The sequence below is a fragment of the Canis lupus genome, chromosome 6, assembly GCF_011100685.1.
Source record: "Canis lupus familiaris isolate Mischka breed German Shepherd chromosome 6, alternate assembly UU_Cfam_GSD_1.0, whole genome shotgun sequence".
In the NCBI taxonomy this organism is placed as follows: Eukaryota; Metazoa; Chordata; class Mammalia; order Carnivora; family Canidae; genus Canis; species Canis lupus.
The window spans coordinates 26042175-26058838 of NC_049227.1; the positions used below are offsets into that span (position 1 = coordinate 26042175).

The following is a 16664-nucleotide window of genomic DNA, read 5'->3' on the forward strand; positions in this document are numbered from 1 at the left end:
GATCTATGCAGACTCAGAGGCCCTTGTTCCTGTAACTAACTCATTCACAAATTAATTCACAAATATCTCTGAGCATCTACTGTGTTCCAATGTTCTTACTAGGTCCTGGAAGGTAATTCTACCTTTAATTCTTTGCTTCCCCCTCTCCTTCCTGCCGCATAAACCAGTACATACACCATATGAGTTGGGCTTCCATCACATGAAACCAGAAGAGTCCTGATGAAGACACCTTGCTATCAAGGAGAGAAAAAAAACTCTGCATATCTAAAATAAAACTCCATTTTATAAATTGAGCTAGTACTGCATCAGTTATCACACAAGAAGCCAAAAGGAAATAGTGATGTCTGTGAACACATTCCTCTCTAGGGTTGATTTTTGGGGAATACTATCCATTTAAGCCTTACCTTCAGGTGATTTGTGCCACTCACATCCAGACAATGGTGGGTTTCCATAAACTGGGTGGGGGCTACTTTCACCCACATAAGCAGGGTTTACTGGAATGAAGAGGCAGGAGACATCACCAATTAACCCACTATATTAAATATTATTAAGCACGTAATCATCAGTAAGACCTCAACCTTGACCTTGAGGTCCTAACAGATTAATGCTTGAGTGCTTGGGTGGAAAATAGGACATAAATATGAAAATAATGCTATTAAGTACAAACAGCATCAATCAGTGGTTTTCATTTAAATATAAACCTTGGTTACAAATAATTGTTACAAGGGAATGTGACTTAGCCATAAAAGAGTAAAATCTTGCCATTTGCAATGACATGGATGGAGCCAGAGGATATAATGCTAAGCAAAATAAGTCATAGAAAGATAATTTCTTGCTTCTTTAGAAAAATCCGAGGATATGGCCATACAGAGCCCACATTCTCCCATAACCCTAATAGGCCAAATCTGAACACCAGTCACCTCATATAGGCACAGGGTGTGCAGGGTCTCATTTTTCATAACACCTAATCAGGCTACTTTGACAAGGGATGATAATACTTTTCTTTTCTAGACTGTCAATGTTCAACCTTTGTAAGGTGAGTATTTGAAGGGCGAGGAATAAACTAATTTTTCTCTTCCTGGAACTTTTAATAACCGCTCCCCTAAGTCCACTGATTTTTACTTTCTTCCCAGGATATGATCCTCATCTTAACAAATGCTTACCATAGCCATTGCCAGAAGCCCCTGGCACAGAGGCCATATTCATGGATTTCATTGCAATGTTTTCAGGGTAATCTTCATTCTCTCTCCCAACGATCCCCAAAGAGCCATCACCCCTATGACGCAATGAGGGCCGGAATGAAGATGTTCTGCTGAGCACCCTGAAATCCCAAAATGACAGATCAATATTCATCCAGTAACATAGTAAGGATAGTCATCCATTCATCATCCATGCATCCATCCATCCATCCATTCATTCATTCCACAAATGCTGACTGAATGCCAACCATGTGTTAGGCATAGTCTAGGAGGGTGAAAACACAAAGATAAAAACATGGGGTCTCTACTACCCTCAAGGAACTCTCAGTCCATTCTGGTAGAGCTTCTTAGACACAGCTAAGCAATTATAATACAAGTAGTAACTGGTGAGTACCAGAAGACAGGCCCAAGGAGTTCAGAAAAGAGAAAAGAATTCTGGCTGGCAGTTTGGATGAAAATCTACATGAAAAAGAAACATTGGGGCAGCCCAGGTAGCTCAGCGGTTTAGTGACGCCTTCAGCCCAGGGCCGGACCCTGGAGACCCAGGATAGAGTCCCGCGGCGGGCTCCCTGCATGGAGCCTGCTTCTCCCTCTGCCTGTGTCTCTGCCTCTCTTTCCCTCTCTGTGTGTCTGTCATGAATAAATAAATAAAATCTTTAAAAAAAAAAAAAAAAAGAAAGAGAAAAGAAAAAGAAACATCGAAGTGGGATTGGAAGGATAAATTCATACATAAAGAGTTAGGAGGAGGGCATTCCAAGGATGAAGAACAGCATAAATAAAGGTATAAGACTATAAATAAAAGGGCTGAATATATAAAGGGAATACTATAAAAAAATCAATTAACCTGGAGCAATGTTCTCAATTTTAGGTACATGCCAATTCCCAGTCCCGGCCCCAGACAATGACATCAGAAGCTCTGAAAGTTAGATCCAGGCATCTGTGTTATTTTTAAAGTTCTCTAGGCAAACAGGCGATTCTAAGGTTCAGTCCAGGTCAAGAACTACTATGCTAGAGGTAGGGGGTGGGAGGGATACGTAGGTGGGAAGATGGGAGGAAGGCAGGCAGGCAGGTCTTTGGCTGGCACTTTACATTAGACCAATGCATTCTCCTTCTTAAATGTTTGCATAAGCAAAGCAGTGAGGCCTTTCTTCCAAAGGTTATGGAGAACCATGAAAGATTAGAAACAAAGGAGTGAGAGAATCAAAGGTGCATTTTGACATGATGAATCAGGCAGTGGGGGATAAGACCAAGGAGGCCATTTTGATCTGGCTCTGTTAATCCTCCTATTTAGGTCCTGAAAATATCTGATGCTACTGCACACCCGAAGCTTATAACCTTATTTCTCAAGATAAATACAAGCCATTAACTTTTGTTGAATTTATAAATATTACCAGTAGAATTCATATACATGCCAAATGAGACTCATATTGGTTAAATTTTCAAAGGGTAAAATTTTTCTTATAGATTAAAAATAACCTGACTAAAGAACCACATCTTGTTTGCCACAGGAACTTTGAAAACTTAACCCAGAAAAAATCAGACTTGGTAGAGAACTAAGTCATCCAAACTAACACTGTCAATATCCAGAACTGTACCTAGTAAAATTTGTTGATGACCAAAAATTGCTGGAAGATTGAAACGATTTTTTGGGTTTTTTTTTTTTTGTATATTTTTTTATTGGAGTTTGATTTGCCAACATATAGCATAACACCCATTGCTCATGCCGTCAAGTGCCCCCCTCAGTGCCTGTTACCCAGTCATCCCATGATTAAAAAGGTTTTTGACAAAATATAGATCTACAGAATTGAACTAGGAAAAATTGGACTTTGTTTTTTAAAACGAATTTAAAGAAATACCAACATGGGGAAAACTATGATTGCTAAATCTGATAAATACAACAATTATGTATAAGATCAATAAACTAAATCCGCCATAAACATGAAAAGCAATTAATTCTGACAACAATAATTACAGTAAAATAAAAATGAAAGTGGAGGGATGCCTGGGTGGCTCAGCGGTTTAGTGTCTGCCTTCGGCTTGAGTCGTGATCCTGGAGTCCCGCATCAGGGCTCCTTACATGGAGCCTGCTTCTCCTCCCTCTGTCTGTGTCTCTGCCTCTCTCTCTTTGTGTCTCTCATAAATAAATAAATAAATAAATAAATAAATAAATAAACAAACAAACAAACAAACAAACAATCTTTTTTAAAAAATGAAAGTGGAAAAAATCAAGAGTGGTTCAACCATCTTGAAATTTTTTTTTAATTTTTATTTATTTATTCATGAGAAACAGAGAGAGGCAGAGACATAGGCAGAGGGAGAAGCAGGCTCCATGCAAGGAGCCCAATGTCGGACTTGATCCCAGAACCCCAGGATCACACCCTGAGCCAAAGTCAGACGCTCAACCACTGAGCCACCCAGGCGTCCTGAACCATCTTGAATTTAAAAAAAAAAAAAAAAAATTGAGGAATAAAATTGAGTTCATGGAGTTAGATCTTCAAAATATTGTCTTGGTTAAAATGCACTTCTGTGTATATAATTCTGGTTAAAATGTTTGGGTTCTTAACAATCAAGTCTTAACCCCAGCTTTATTGGCAGAGTAGCAGGGTCAAAATAGTGGGAATCTAAATGTCTTGTAGGGATTATAGTAAGAGGTTCTAGGAAGATTACAAGAAGACTGAGGAGGGTGCTATCCAAACAAGAGGTGATGAAAGTTCCATTCAAGTAAGAGCTTGAAAGCTCAACATGAAAGTCCATGGCCCAGGTGAGGTCTACAGGTAGATATGAAAGTTTCTTACAACTTCAGATCACAGGAGCCATCCTATGAGTCCTAAACCCAAACGCCAACCAGATTCCATTAGCTTGATGATCTAGCATTCAGCCCTCACCCCTATGGAGGGAGATGTTTGCACTTACTCTCTGGTAATTTCTGAAGTCTCAGAAGAGCCATAATCACGACCATCCTCAGTGACTGGGTAATCAGGTTTCCCCCAAAAGTTTGGAGAGTTCTCAGCTCTGGGATAGTCTGGTTCCCAAAAAAAGTTTGGAGAGTTAGGTTGATTCTCAGCTCCTGGATAATCAGGCTCTCCCAGAACATCTACATATGGAATGATTCCGGAACCAGCATGTTCTGGGTTCCTTCTGGAGCCTGGATGGTTGGAATTTGCTCTGGAGCCAGGATGGTTAGTGTTTCCCTGGGCTCCAGGGTAGTCTGGTTCTCCCAAATAGTCAAGATAATCAGGATTTGTTCTGGAACCTGCATAGTTTCCACTGCTTCTGGAGCCTCCAAAGTCAGAATTTCGTTGGGATTCAGAGTAGCCTGGCTCTCTGGATGAGCCTGAATGGGATGGTTTGCTCCAAGATCCAACATAATCTGGCTCTGCCAGAGATGTGGGATAATCTGAACTTCTGGAGCCAGCAAAGAATGGATTGCTTCTAGTGCCAGACTCTTCTGGATTATTCTGAGATCCAGGATAATCTGGTTCTGCTAGAGACTTAGGATAGTCTAAGCTTGTTCTGTAGTCTGCAGAGTATGGGTTGCTCCTGGGGATAGGGTAGCCTGAGTTTTTCAGAGTATCTGGAGAATCTGTATAATCCTGAGTTTTCAAATGCCCCCATGAACGGTTCCAAGATTCTGAATAATCAGGGTAATCTGGATCTTCCTCATATCCATTATTCCTGTAGTAGGCAGACATGCTGGTATGGATTCTTTACCCTAGAGTGTTAAAATGTTCCTTCATTTGCAGTTACTCAGGGATCTTTTTTTTTTTTTAATCTGAAAAACAAAAAGAAGAAAAAGTTCAGATAGTTTTGCTTCACTGCAGAAATTGCTGGTTATTCTCCTATTCTCCTTTCTTTCACAGTTGGGTACACAGCTGCCCAGAATCAGGACCTTGTTTCCCAGCCTCCTGTGCACCAAGATGTGGCCACAAGAGTGGACAATTGGACATGAGCAGAAGCAATTAATATAATTCCCAAGTTTGTGCTGTTTAAGGCAAGGAGCATATTTACTAGGCTATTACACATTTCTCCTTTTGGCATCAATGCCCTGATTTTCATTTGGGGACCTGCCTCTCCCCATTCCGGACGCCAAGAACAGTCACACAATCCAAGCCTAGACAATCAGTGTCCACTATGCCCCTGGCCACAGGGTTTGGTTCAGGAATGGGCACCTAACCCACATTGGTTCCCCAGGAGCTTGACTGGGAAAGAGGAACCTTTATGTCACTAGGTTACCATGGTGATAGAATGTGAGCCTGGACCTGCTAGTGTAGTGTTCATAGGAACAGAGAAGAAAATAAGTAGAGAAGAAAATGTAAAGGAAAAATCAAAGGATTTGTGGACTAACCAAATATGGGAAGGGTGAAAGGCAAGGAAATGAAGACAAAAATACCTCCAAGTTTCAGGGCAGTGTGATTAGATAAAGTGTTGAGGTCTCTGAAAGCAGGAAGTAGACCATTTTTAAAGTTCACCCGATGTTTACAAGTTTACCTCTACACAAATGAAAAGGGTTAGACTCTTTGTTGAGTAATCAGAGCTGAAGAATTAACCTTCTGTCACTAACTGTCGCCTTAGAATGTTTATTTGCCAACTCAGTTCCATATTCCTCAACATAATGGAGGCTGATTGTTTATTATTTTGTCCTTGCCCAGCAATCATTTCTCTTTTGTGATAGCACTTTTCCTTGAGTAATACCTCTTCTCCTCTCAATTCACATGTGCCAGGTGCGGATATATGACCTAAGCAGAATTCTTTCTACCCACAGTGATTGGGTCAGGGTACATAACCCAGTCAGAGCCAGGAAATTCTGGGAATTTTATCAGAAATTTTGGGAAGAGAGAAGCTCTATTATGGCTGAACTTGGAATGAGGAAGTTATTAAGACTGAAGCTGCAGTGGTCACCAGTGGAGGAGGCTGTTTGAGAGTGATATCAACAGGGAAGAGATAAGAGTCAGAGATAAACCAAAAGATCAGATGTTGATGACAGTGTTCAAGCACTTGAATCCACCCATGTCTGAAAGCAGCTGACCACTGGATACCTGAATCATTACATTCCCTTTAGACTTAAGTTTGTTTAAGTTGGGTTTCTGTCATTTGCAAATGAAAGAGGATTCTGACTAACATGTCCAGTTTGGCAAACAGAAAAATCTACACACACACACACACACACACACACACACACACATCTACAGAAACTGAGAGTGCCATGAAAACGAAACGAAACTAAATGATAATGCAAATTTTTTCTGATGACTTGGAATACGAACCCATTCATTTGCTTATATTTAAGACTACAAGTGAATACATTTATGATCTAGGATTTCCCCATGGCCTACCAAAATCCCAGCTATTATGTCTAAGAAGCTAAATGATGCCTTTCAGGGCAGCCCTGGTGGCGCAGCGGTTTAGCACCACCTGCAGCCCAGATCGTGATCCTGGAGACCCGGGATCGAGTCCCATGTCAGGTTCCCTGCATGGAGCCTGCTTCTCCTCTGCCTCTCTCTCTCTCTCTCTCTCTCTCTCTCTCTGTCTCTCATGAATAAATAAATAAAATCTTAAAAAAAAATGATGCCTTTCCAAGTTGAGAAAATGGAACCTGGTACAACAATACCAACCTAAGAGAAACAAGTATGTCCTCCAAAAGGCAATAAGAGCATTCTCAGCAGATTTTTTTCTATAAATGCCAGAAATTGGAAACAACCAAATGGCCTTCAACAGCAGACCTCAATCAACTGTAGTATAGTCATACAATGAAATACTACACAGATATAACAAAGACTGACCTTCAGCTACTTGCAAGACATGGATGCAGTTCACAAATAAAACAATGATTGCAAGAGTTAGATACAAAAGTGTATAGACAGAATAACATTTATACAAAGTTCAAGAACAGGCAAATTAGTAAATGGTGCTAGAAGTCAGGATAGTGATTACTTTGGGGAAAGGAAGAGATGGGAAATGACATGAGGGGGGCCTATGGGTACTGGAATGCATGGGTGATGGTTACGTGTGTGTGTGTGTGTGTGTGTGTGTGTGTGAGAGAGAGATATACATATGTGTGTGAAAATTCATCATATACACTTAAGAATTGTGCACATCCCTGTAAATATATTTGTCCTGAATTTTAAAAAGAAATTGAAAATGAAAAAGACCTAAACCAGAAGTCCTAACACAAAACCCTCTATTTCCCCCAAGGGACTATATAACAATTGAAAAAAAGAATGGTTCTGGCTCACAAAGATTCCCAATTTTCTTATATGTATATCACAGAAAGTCTGAATTAATGAAAGCAAAAGCTAGGTAAGAACAGGACACGTTATCTGAATTAAATCATCTATATGTGCTGCTGTAAAATGAAAGTGGTTAGAAGCCAGCCCTTGGCATCGGGTATAACTGAATTCAGTTTCCCTCTGCTGGCTGTGGGGACCTGGGCAAGCCACTTAACAACCTCTCTGAGCCTTTTTCCTCACCCATCCAATCCTGACAATATCTCATTAGGCTGTTGTAAAGAATGAAGAAGATAAGGCACATAAAGTAGTTGATACCTAGGAAGTGTTCACCAAAAAGAAGCTTTTATTTACCATTATCTGTATTTATGTGTAGTATAAACTCTGGCAAGTTCCAAAAAAGAAGGGAATTGGTGGACAATTCCCAGGGCATGATTAAAAAATAGACAATGTTATACTTATGATAAAGTAGAGAGAGGTGCAATTCTGCATAATTCCTAGGTTGACATAGTGATTTTACACAAGAACTAAATTTGACTGTGAGCTGCTGCTTCTTCTTTTTTTAGGATTTATTTACTTATTTGAGACAGAGACAGGGAGCATGAGGGGAGGGGCAGAGGGAGAGGGAGAGAGAGAACCTTCAGCAGACTCCCCACTGAGCAGGGAGCCCAACTCCAGACTCTGTCTTATGATCCTGAGATCATGACCTGAGCTGAAATCGAGAGTTGGATGTTTAACCAACTGAGCCACCCAGCTACCCCACTATGAGCTTATTAGCCCAGACTGAAAGAGAATCATGATGAGCTATCTAATACTACTTGTGAAAAAGAGGAAGTATACTAGTTTTTTAAGAGGGCCACACTTTTTCCCAGGATGAATTTTTGAAAAGAATATACCATAAGAATGTTTCCAAAGGGATAGGATAACCATTCAAGGTCAAGGCTCAAGGTCACCAGCAAAAAGTTCATGAAGCTCTAGCAAATCCAGGCCAAGTTGCAGGGGTAGATAGGGGAAGAGACCCTGGAGTTCCCTCCAGGTCACTGTGAGATCAGCATCCCCCTTGCAGAAAGGCAGCAGCATAGGATTATTTCTGACCAATGGTTTGTGAGCATAATGATTGTGTCACTTCTAAGCCAAAGCATTTAAGAGCCAAAACACAACCTTCTAGCTTCATTTTTCTTCCTGCAATGGCAGTGAGTGTCATTTCAGATGGGAACCCATTCATCAGCCTGGGTTTCTGCCTGACTATTTAGAGCACAGCCCACCTCTACCAACCCAAAATAGCTTCTCATAAGAAAGAAATTTTATGAGTTAAACAACATATTATATATTCATAGAAGATTATAGATAGATGATAGGTTTCATTTGTGATCAGCCAACAATTAGTTCCAAGTTTGTTGGTACAGTTCTCTGTTCCACTGGCATCATCTGACAGGAGCTTATATACTCCACATCTTTTTCACAGCCCAGGCACAAATGGTGCTCTAACCATTACCATCCGCACTGGGACAAATTCCTAAACAAACAAAAACTAAGCCCACAGAAAAGGATTAGAAAAGAGGAGGAAGGAGGAAATAACCACAAGAAAATAGTCTTGTATTAATTGTCAGATGAAGTGGGAGTGATCTTCTGAGAACCTCACTCAGTTTCCTCTTAACTCTTAGAGAAACAAATGTCCCGCCCTTTCAAAAGAATACTTCTAAAAAAAACAAAACAAACAAACAAACAAACAAAAAAAAAAAAACAAAAGAATACTTCTGCTTTGCGCCTTGGAAAAGTACAGAGGATATGAAATATTTTTTTTCCTTCCAAATTGTATTGCTCTATTAACTTCCCAATAAGGGCTATTGAGCTATCTATTCTGAGTCTTCCTTTTGACATCCCATTGACTTCCGTCTTATCCTGGACATCCCATTTAGGTTTCCCACTTCACAGTTTCAGTAGTTTTCAATCACATTCCCAAGAAATTATATGCCCTCTAAATCTGTTCATTGTAGACTCCCTGTTTGATCTTTCAAGGCTCCTAGTTTGAATGGGTGATCGGAACAATCCTGTATTTGTCATTCAGCAAGTCTAGGAATGTTCAGGGGATAAATTACATCCCCTGATGAGGTCTCATTCAGGCCACTTATCTGAATATCAGCCACTTCTTAGGCTTCTCAGACTTAAGACAACATAAGCCAAGGCAAGCCACCTATAAGCTTGGTTCTGCAGCCACCAGAGTGGCCTCACAAATCACAGGGATGTGGAGGCACGAGGGTTGTCAGGCCAACTTTTGCGGGTAATGACAAAAAGAATTGGAAACAATCCAGAAACCATGAACAAAGGATGGGCCAAATCAGTGACAGCACATCTGCATAAAAGAATATTATGGAGCTATCAAAAAGAATGCTTGACATCTACACATAGCAGCAGAAGACAGCTGGCTATATATGGCCTCTCTCTCTAATCTTTTTTTTTTTCTTCTCTCTTGCCCCAGGCCCAGGGCCAGGCTAGAATTGTGGCCATGCAGTCATAAAGGTGCAAAGGTTAATTATGTTCATTGAGGCCAGTTATTACCCAAAAGAAAAGGAGAGAGAAGTCATGGCCTTGTAAAACAGCACCAACTGCAGAACAACATCCCATGAGAGGAGAAGCCAGGTCACAAATTTTAATTTCAGCTGTACCTTTTATCTTTTAAAAAGGTGAACTTTCGGGGCATTTGGGTGGCTCGTTAGTTAAGCACCTGCCTTTGGCTTAGGTCACAATCCTGGGGTCTAGGATTGAGCCCCACGCTGGGAACCCTGCTCATTGGGGAAGTCTGCTCCTCCCTCTCCCTCTACCCCTCCTGCCACTTGGTCTCATTCTCTCTCTCTCTCTCTCTCTAATAAATAAATAAAATATTTTTAAAAATTAAAAAAATAAATGAAGAAGTGAACTTTGTCATGCCAACAAGTGACAGGGAAAACCTTTGAACCTAAGTGAAATCAGATGTGCTGATACGTAGTGTGCCAGCTACATTCCAACAAATGATATAAGATACATGCATATTAAGACCTACAGTCAGGGCGCCTGGGTTGCTCAGTGGTTTAGCATCTGCCTTTGGCTCAGGGAGTGATCCCAGGGTCCCAGGATCGAGTCCCACATCGGGATCCCTACATGGAGCCTGCTTCTCCCTCTGCCTATGTCTCTGCCTCTCTCTCTCTCTCTCTCTCTCTCTCTTCTGTGTGATGAATAAATAAATAAAATCTTTAGAAAAAAAGACCTACAGTCAAAATTACCAAAATAATCCTGTAGAAATTTGTAACTAGTTCCAAAGATCCACTATCCATTTGGCTTGAGTGTTTTCAATTTCACTAGAGATGGTCCCCAAATAGTTACACCAATTTCCAATGGTGGTAGGTAGGTTTTTTTTTTTTTTTTAAGATTTTATTTATTTATTTATTCATGAGAGAGAGAGAGAGAGAGACACGCAGGCAGAGGGAGAAGCAGGTTCCATGCGGGGAGCCCAGCATAAGACTCAATCCCGGGTCTCCAGGATCATGCCCTGGACTGAAGGCAGCGCTAAACCGCTGAGTCACCTGGGCTGCCCTAGGTAGTCTTTTCACTTGCACATTGTCACCCCAGAAAGACAACCAGGAATATTCCCCAAACTGGTCTTTCTTACTTTCCCTAGAGTACAAGTCAGTCCCATATGCAGCTTGCAAAAGTCAAGTGCAAGATACTAATAAGGAAAAGCAAGGGGGATGCCTGGGTGGCTCAGCAGTTAAGCATCTGCTTTTGGCTCCAGTCGTGATCCTGGAGACCCAGGATAGAATCCCACGTCAGGCTCCCTGCATGGAGCCTGCTTCTCCCTCTGCCTGTGTCTCTGTCTCTGCCTCTCTCTCTCTGTCTCATGAATAAATAAATAAAATCTTTAAAAAAAATAAGCAAGGATGACAGGAATTGCCTCAGTATTATTTTTTTTTAAGATTTTATTCATTTATTCATGAGAGACACAGAGAGATGCAGAGAGGCAGAGACACGAACATTAGGAGAAGCAGGCTCCATGCAGGAAGCCCGACATGGGACTCGATCCCAGGTCTCCAGGATCATGCCCTGGGCTGAAGGCAGCGCTAAACCGCTGAGCCATCCGGGCTGCCCCACCTCAGTTAAATGAGGTTTTGTCCATCTCACCACTGTTCCCATCGGAGGCCAGAGAATTCTTTTTGCCGGGCAGCTGTCCTGGGCATGGTGGGATGTTCAGTAGCACCCCTGGTCTCTACCTTCTTGGTGCTAGTAGCACTTCCCCCAAGGTCTGACAACCAGAAATGTCCCAGGCATTACCAAATGTCTGCTGGGGACAAAATCACTACTCCCACCATCCCACTTCTGTGTTTCAGAACAGCCAAGTTAAACTGATATTAATGCAGAAAGATCTAAAAGGGTTTTTCCCTTTGGGGAAATAACTGGCCTCAATGAACATTCTCCAAGTCAACTATGTGAAGAAAAAAATCATAGGAAAAAAAGAAAAAAGATGCAGAGCCAAAGGAGACTTCGTGACATTTTGTGCAAGCGAAAGCTAAGTGAAGAAGTGAAGTGGACAAAGTAAGAAAATGTGAACTGAGACATTATAATTCTTACTATTATCCCGAGCCAGGCAGCGAGCAGAACGATGTATATGTTTGCTCCTGCTTAGTCTTCACTTGATTCAGTGTGGAGACTGGCCATGCTCTCATCTTATAGATGCGAAATTAAGGATCAGAAATACTTAGTAACTCCTCTGAGTTCTCACAGATAGTGAATGGGGACAAGGATTTGAATATAAGTTCCTTAACTACTACATTTGACCACCTCCCATGCAGACAGACTTTTTCACTTTTTAATTTACTCATTTAATTACTTACATATTTGGAACAACCAATGAAGATTGCTCAAGCAGAAAGGGAAATAGGGGCACATTTTCCCCTCTATTAAAGATAGAAAATAAAACCACACAACTCTGATCCAAGTGAAAAGAAGCCTTCTTCGCAGGAAGGAAAACAGCAAACAGGCTGAATAAAAAGGAGGCAAGGGTAGGCATAAAGATAGACACATAGGGGTACCTGGGTGGCTCAGTAAATTAAGCATTTGACTCTTGATTTCAGCTCATATAATGATCTCAGGGTTGTGGGATTGAGCCTTACATTGGGCTTGGTGCTCAGCACAGAGTGCTTGAGATTCTCTCTTTCCCTCTCCTCTGTCCCTCCACCTGCTCCATTAATTAATTAATTAAATGTTTTAAAGACAGACACATGGACTAATGGAATAAAATGGAAATCCTGGAAATAAACCCTTGCATATAAAGTCAAATGATTTCTGACAAAGGTACCAAAATCATTCAATGAGGAAAGGACAGTCCTTTCTTTCCTTCCTTCCTTTCTTTCTTTCTTTCTTCCTTCCTTTCTTTCTTCCTTTCTTTCTTTCTTCCTTTCTTTCTTTCTTTCTTTCTTTCTTTCTCTTTCTTTCTTTCTTTCTTTCTTTCTCTCTTTCTTTCTTTCTTTCTTTTTAGGACAGTCCTTTTAACAAATGGTGTTTGAGAAACTGGAGAACCACATGCAAAAGAATGAAGTTGGACTCTTATCTTGTACCATACAAAAATCAGCTCAAAATGGATCAATGACCTAAAAGTAGGACCTAAAACTGTAAGACTCTTAGAAAAGAGTCTTCATGTCATTGGACTTGGCAATGACTTCTTGGATATGACACTAAAAGCACAGGCAACTAAAATAGAAATAGATCAACTGGCCTACTTCAAAATGAAAACTTTCTATACATCAAAAGACACAATCCAAAGAGTGAATAGTCATCCATGGAATGAAAGAAAACATTTACAAAGCATATATCGATAAAGGGTTAAAATCTAGAATATAGAAAGAACTACCACAATTCAACAACAACAAAAAATCCAACAAAGAACAAGATTTTAAAAATAAGCAAAGCACTTGGACATTTATTTATAAAAGATATACAAAAAGTCAACAAGCACATGAGAAGATGTTCAACATCACTAGTCATAGGAGAAATGAAAATCAGAACCACAATGGGATGTCATATCTTTTTTTTTTTTTTGTCTTATCTTTTCTATTAGGATGGCCACTATCAGAAAAACAGAAAACAGCAAATGTTGATGAGGATGTGGAGAAACTGCAATCCTTGTGCATTACTGGTGGGAATATAAAATGATGCAGCCATTACAGAAGACAGTATGACAGTTCCTTAAAAAAGTAAAAATAGAGGGGTGCCTGGTGGCTCAGTGGGTTAAGCACTTGGTTAACCCAAGTTTCAGCTTGGGTTTCAGCTCAGGTTGTGGTCTCAGGATCATGAGATCAAGTCCAGCATAAGGCTCTGGGCTCAGCTCTGAGTCTGCTTGGGATTCTCTCTCCCTCTCCTTCTGGCCCTCCCCTCTGCTCACTTGTGTGCTCATTCTCTCTCTCTCTCTCTCTCTCTCTCCATTCTAAAATGAATAAATAAATCTTTAAAAAGATTAAAAATTAAAAATAGAATTACTATCTGATTCAGCAATTTCACTGCTGGGTATATCTGAAAGAATTGAAAGCAGGGTCTCAAAAAATATATGCATACACCCATTTTCATAGCAGCATTTTCATAAAAGTGAAAAGGTAGAGGCAACCTGTGCCCATCAATGGATGAAGGGATAAACAAAATTTGATATATCCATGCATTGAAATATTATTCAGCCTTAAAAAGGAAATTCTCACACCTGCTACAACATGGGTAGATCTTGAGAACATTATGCTAAGTACAACAAGCCAGTCACAAAAAGACAAATACATTATGACTCAGTTGTAGGAGTTATCTAGAGTAGTCAAGTTCACAGAAATAGAAATAGGCAGAACAGTGGTTACTAGGGGCTGGGAGGAGAAGGAAATAGAGAATTGTTTTTGGTGTTTGATGGGTATACAGTTTCAGTGTTGCAAGATGAGAAAGTTCTGGAGATGGGTTGCACAACAATGTGAATGTATGTAACACTACTGAATTGTATACTTAAAAATGGTTAGCATGATAAATTATTATATGTATTTTATCGAAATTTAAGAAAAAGAATAGTAAAGACAAAAAAAAAAGGAAGCAGGAACTTTTCCAAATCATAGTCGTTTCAAAGTTAAAACCCATTTTCTAAAAAAAAGTTAAACACTAAAGCAGTGTCTAGGGGAAAATGGGAGAGAAAATGCTGGAATAAGCTGAATGTATGAAGGCTTTTTTCCCTCCGTTCCCAAATAAGCTGCAGAAGCTTTAAAATAAATCAAAATTTTCTATAATCAAAGCATATTGAGTTTTTGAACTGTCATTTACTTAAAGCCTCAAAATAAGCACAATAAAATCATCACTGAAATGTTGAGCATAGAAAAGAAAAAAAAAGAAACGTTGAGCATAACATTCATCCCAGCAATAAAAGGAAATTGAAAAACCAACAGCCCTGAACACATTTTCAGTTCCATCTTGACAAAGACATTTGACAAATGGGACAACTTTCAGCCCACCTCCTCTACCAGAGTGGCAAGCAACAAAAGAGAAGCAAAATCTAGGGGTACAGATAAGAGTGAAGAGGATTCTCTTGCTTATCCAGAGGAAATCACTTCCCGAGGGCTCCAGAAAAACCGGAGTTAAAAAAAAACACAGAGAGAGAGACTCCATAACCACCCGCCCCACCTCCACCCCAATGCTGCTTGATGGTTTTCCACTGATACTAGAATAACATTTCAACTTTTTACCATGGGAGTACCTGGCTGGCTCAGTTGGAAGAGCATGTGACTCCTGATCATGGGATCATGAGTTCAAGCCCCAAATTGGGGTTAGAGATTACTGAAATAAGTAAAACTTTAACAAAAAAAAGTAATAATAAGTAAGGGCACCTGGGTGGCTCGGTAGGTTGAGCGTCCAACTGTTGGTTTCGGCTCAGGTCATGATCTCTGCGTCAGCCCTCAAGTGAACTTTGCACTAGGTGTGGAGCCTGCTTGAGATTCTCTCCTTTTCCCTCTCCCTCTGCCCTCCCACTACTTGCACTCTCTTTCTCTCTCAAATATTTTTTAATGTTTAATAAATAAAAATAAATTAAAAATAAACTCCTTACTATGATGTGAAAAGTGTACATGAGCTGGCCCCTGTCTACTTCTGCCCTTGTTCTTCGTTCTCAAAATCAAGAATCAACACACTTTACTGGTAAAGAACCAAATAGGAGGGTACCTGGGTGGGTCAGTGGTTGAGCATCTGCCTTTGGCTCAGGGCATGATCCCGGGTCCTGGGATCGAGTCCCACATTAGGCTCCCCACAGGGAGCCTGCTTCTCCTTCTGCCTACATCTCTGCCTCTCTCTGTGTGTGTCTGTCATGAATAAATAAAAATTAAAAATAATTAAAAATAAAAAAATAAATGCTGCTTTCATAGAAAGGTCTCCTTCATTCCTCCACATGCAAATAGTTCTCCCTCAGCCTCTATCATAAATTCCCATCCTTTAAGCCCACGGACTTAACAGTTTGTAATTATATATTACTTCACGTGCTTATATTGTTCAATATTTGTCCTCCACTAGACTGAATGTTCTGTGATGGCAAGAATTATACTATTTTGCTCACTCTATCCCCAGCATCTAGCGCCATGCCTAGCATGTAAGAGCACTCAATATTTGTTGAATGAATGACTGAATGTTGTCCCACAAAGTTTTCATTCATGTCATCCATCACCTAGAGTCCATCATGGTGATGACACCCTCAACCAGTGGGAGGCAAAAACAAACCTACACTGGACTAGATGGACTACTCTGGGGAAGATGGGGTGAGGACCCATATTTTTTCATGCCTGCATCCATTTTTGGCACAAACATATCCCATTTATAAATTGAGAGTTTGGGATTAGTTCAGGGTTTCTTGAAAGGATCGTTTCCCTTGTGGAAAATAGTAAGAAATCTCCTGGCAATCAGTCCTTGCCTCCTAATTCCCATTCAGTATTTCTAACTAACAGCTAGGTAAAGTCTCCACTGGTGCTAATTAGTCTTTAATACCTGTCTGAATTTGCCACTGTCTCTTTTTCTTTTTTAAGATTTTATTTATTTATTCATGAGAGACACACACAGAGAGAGCCAGACACAGTCAGAGGGAAAAGCAGGCTCCATGCAGGGAGCCCGATGTGGAACTTGATCCTGGGACTCCAGGATCACTCCCTGAGCCGAAGGCAGGCACTAAACTGCTGAGCCTGCCCAGGGGTCCCATCACTGTCTCTTTTTC

General features: G+C 40.5%; 1 protein-coding gene across 8 annotated transcripts in view; it reads right to left on the minus strand.

The window, feature by feature from the left end:
- Positions 1–16664, minus strand: part of TMC5 (transmembrane channel like 5) — a 67378-nt gene that overhangs the window by 37648 nt on the left and 13066 nt on the right. For 7 of the 8 annotated variants that reach the window (XM_038540229.1, XM_038540226.1, XM_038540231.1 and 4 more), the window contains exons 2-4: positions 4113–4971; positions 1164–1321; positions 405–494 (exon numbers count right to left, since the gene is read on the minus strand). In XM_038540229.1, the coding sequence (XP_038396157.1) occupies positions 405–494; positions 1164–1321; positions 4113–4891 (1027 nt within the window). In that variant the 5' untranslated portion in view covers positions 4892–4971. Of the gene's footprint in view, positions 1–404; positions 495–1163; positions 1322–4112; positions 4972–15628; positions 15673–16664 lie in introns of those variants that run through there. The other variant, XM_038540227.1, reaches the window with a different exon arrangement.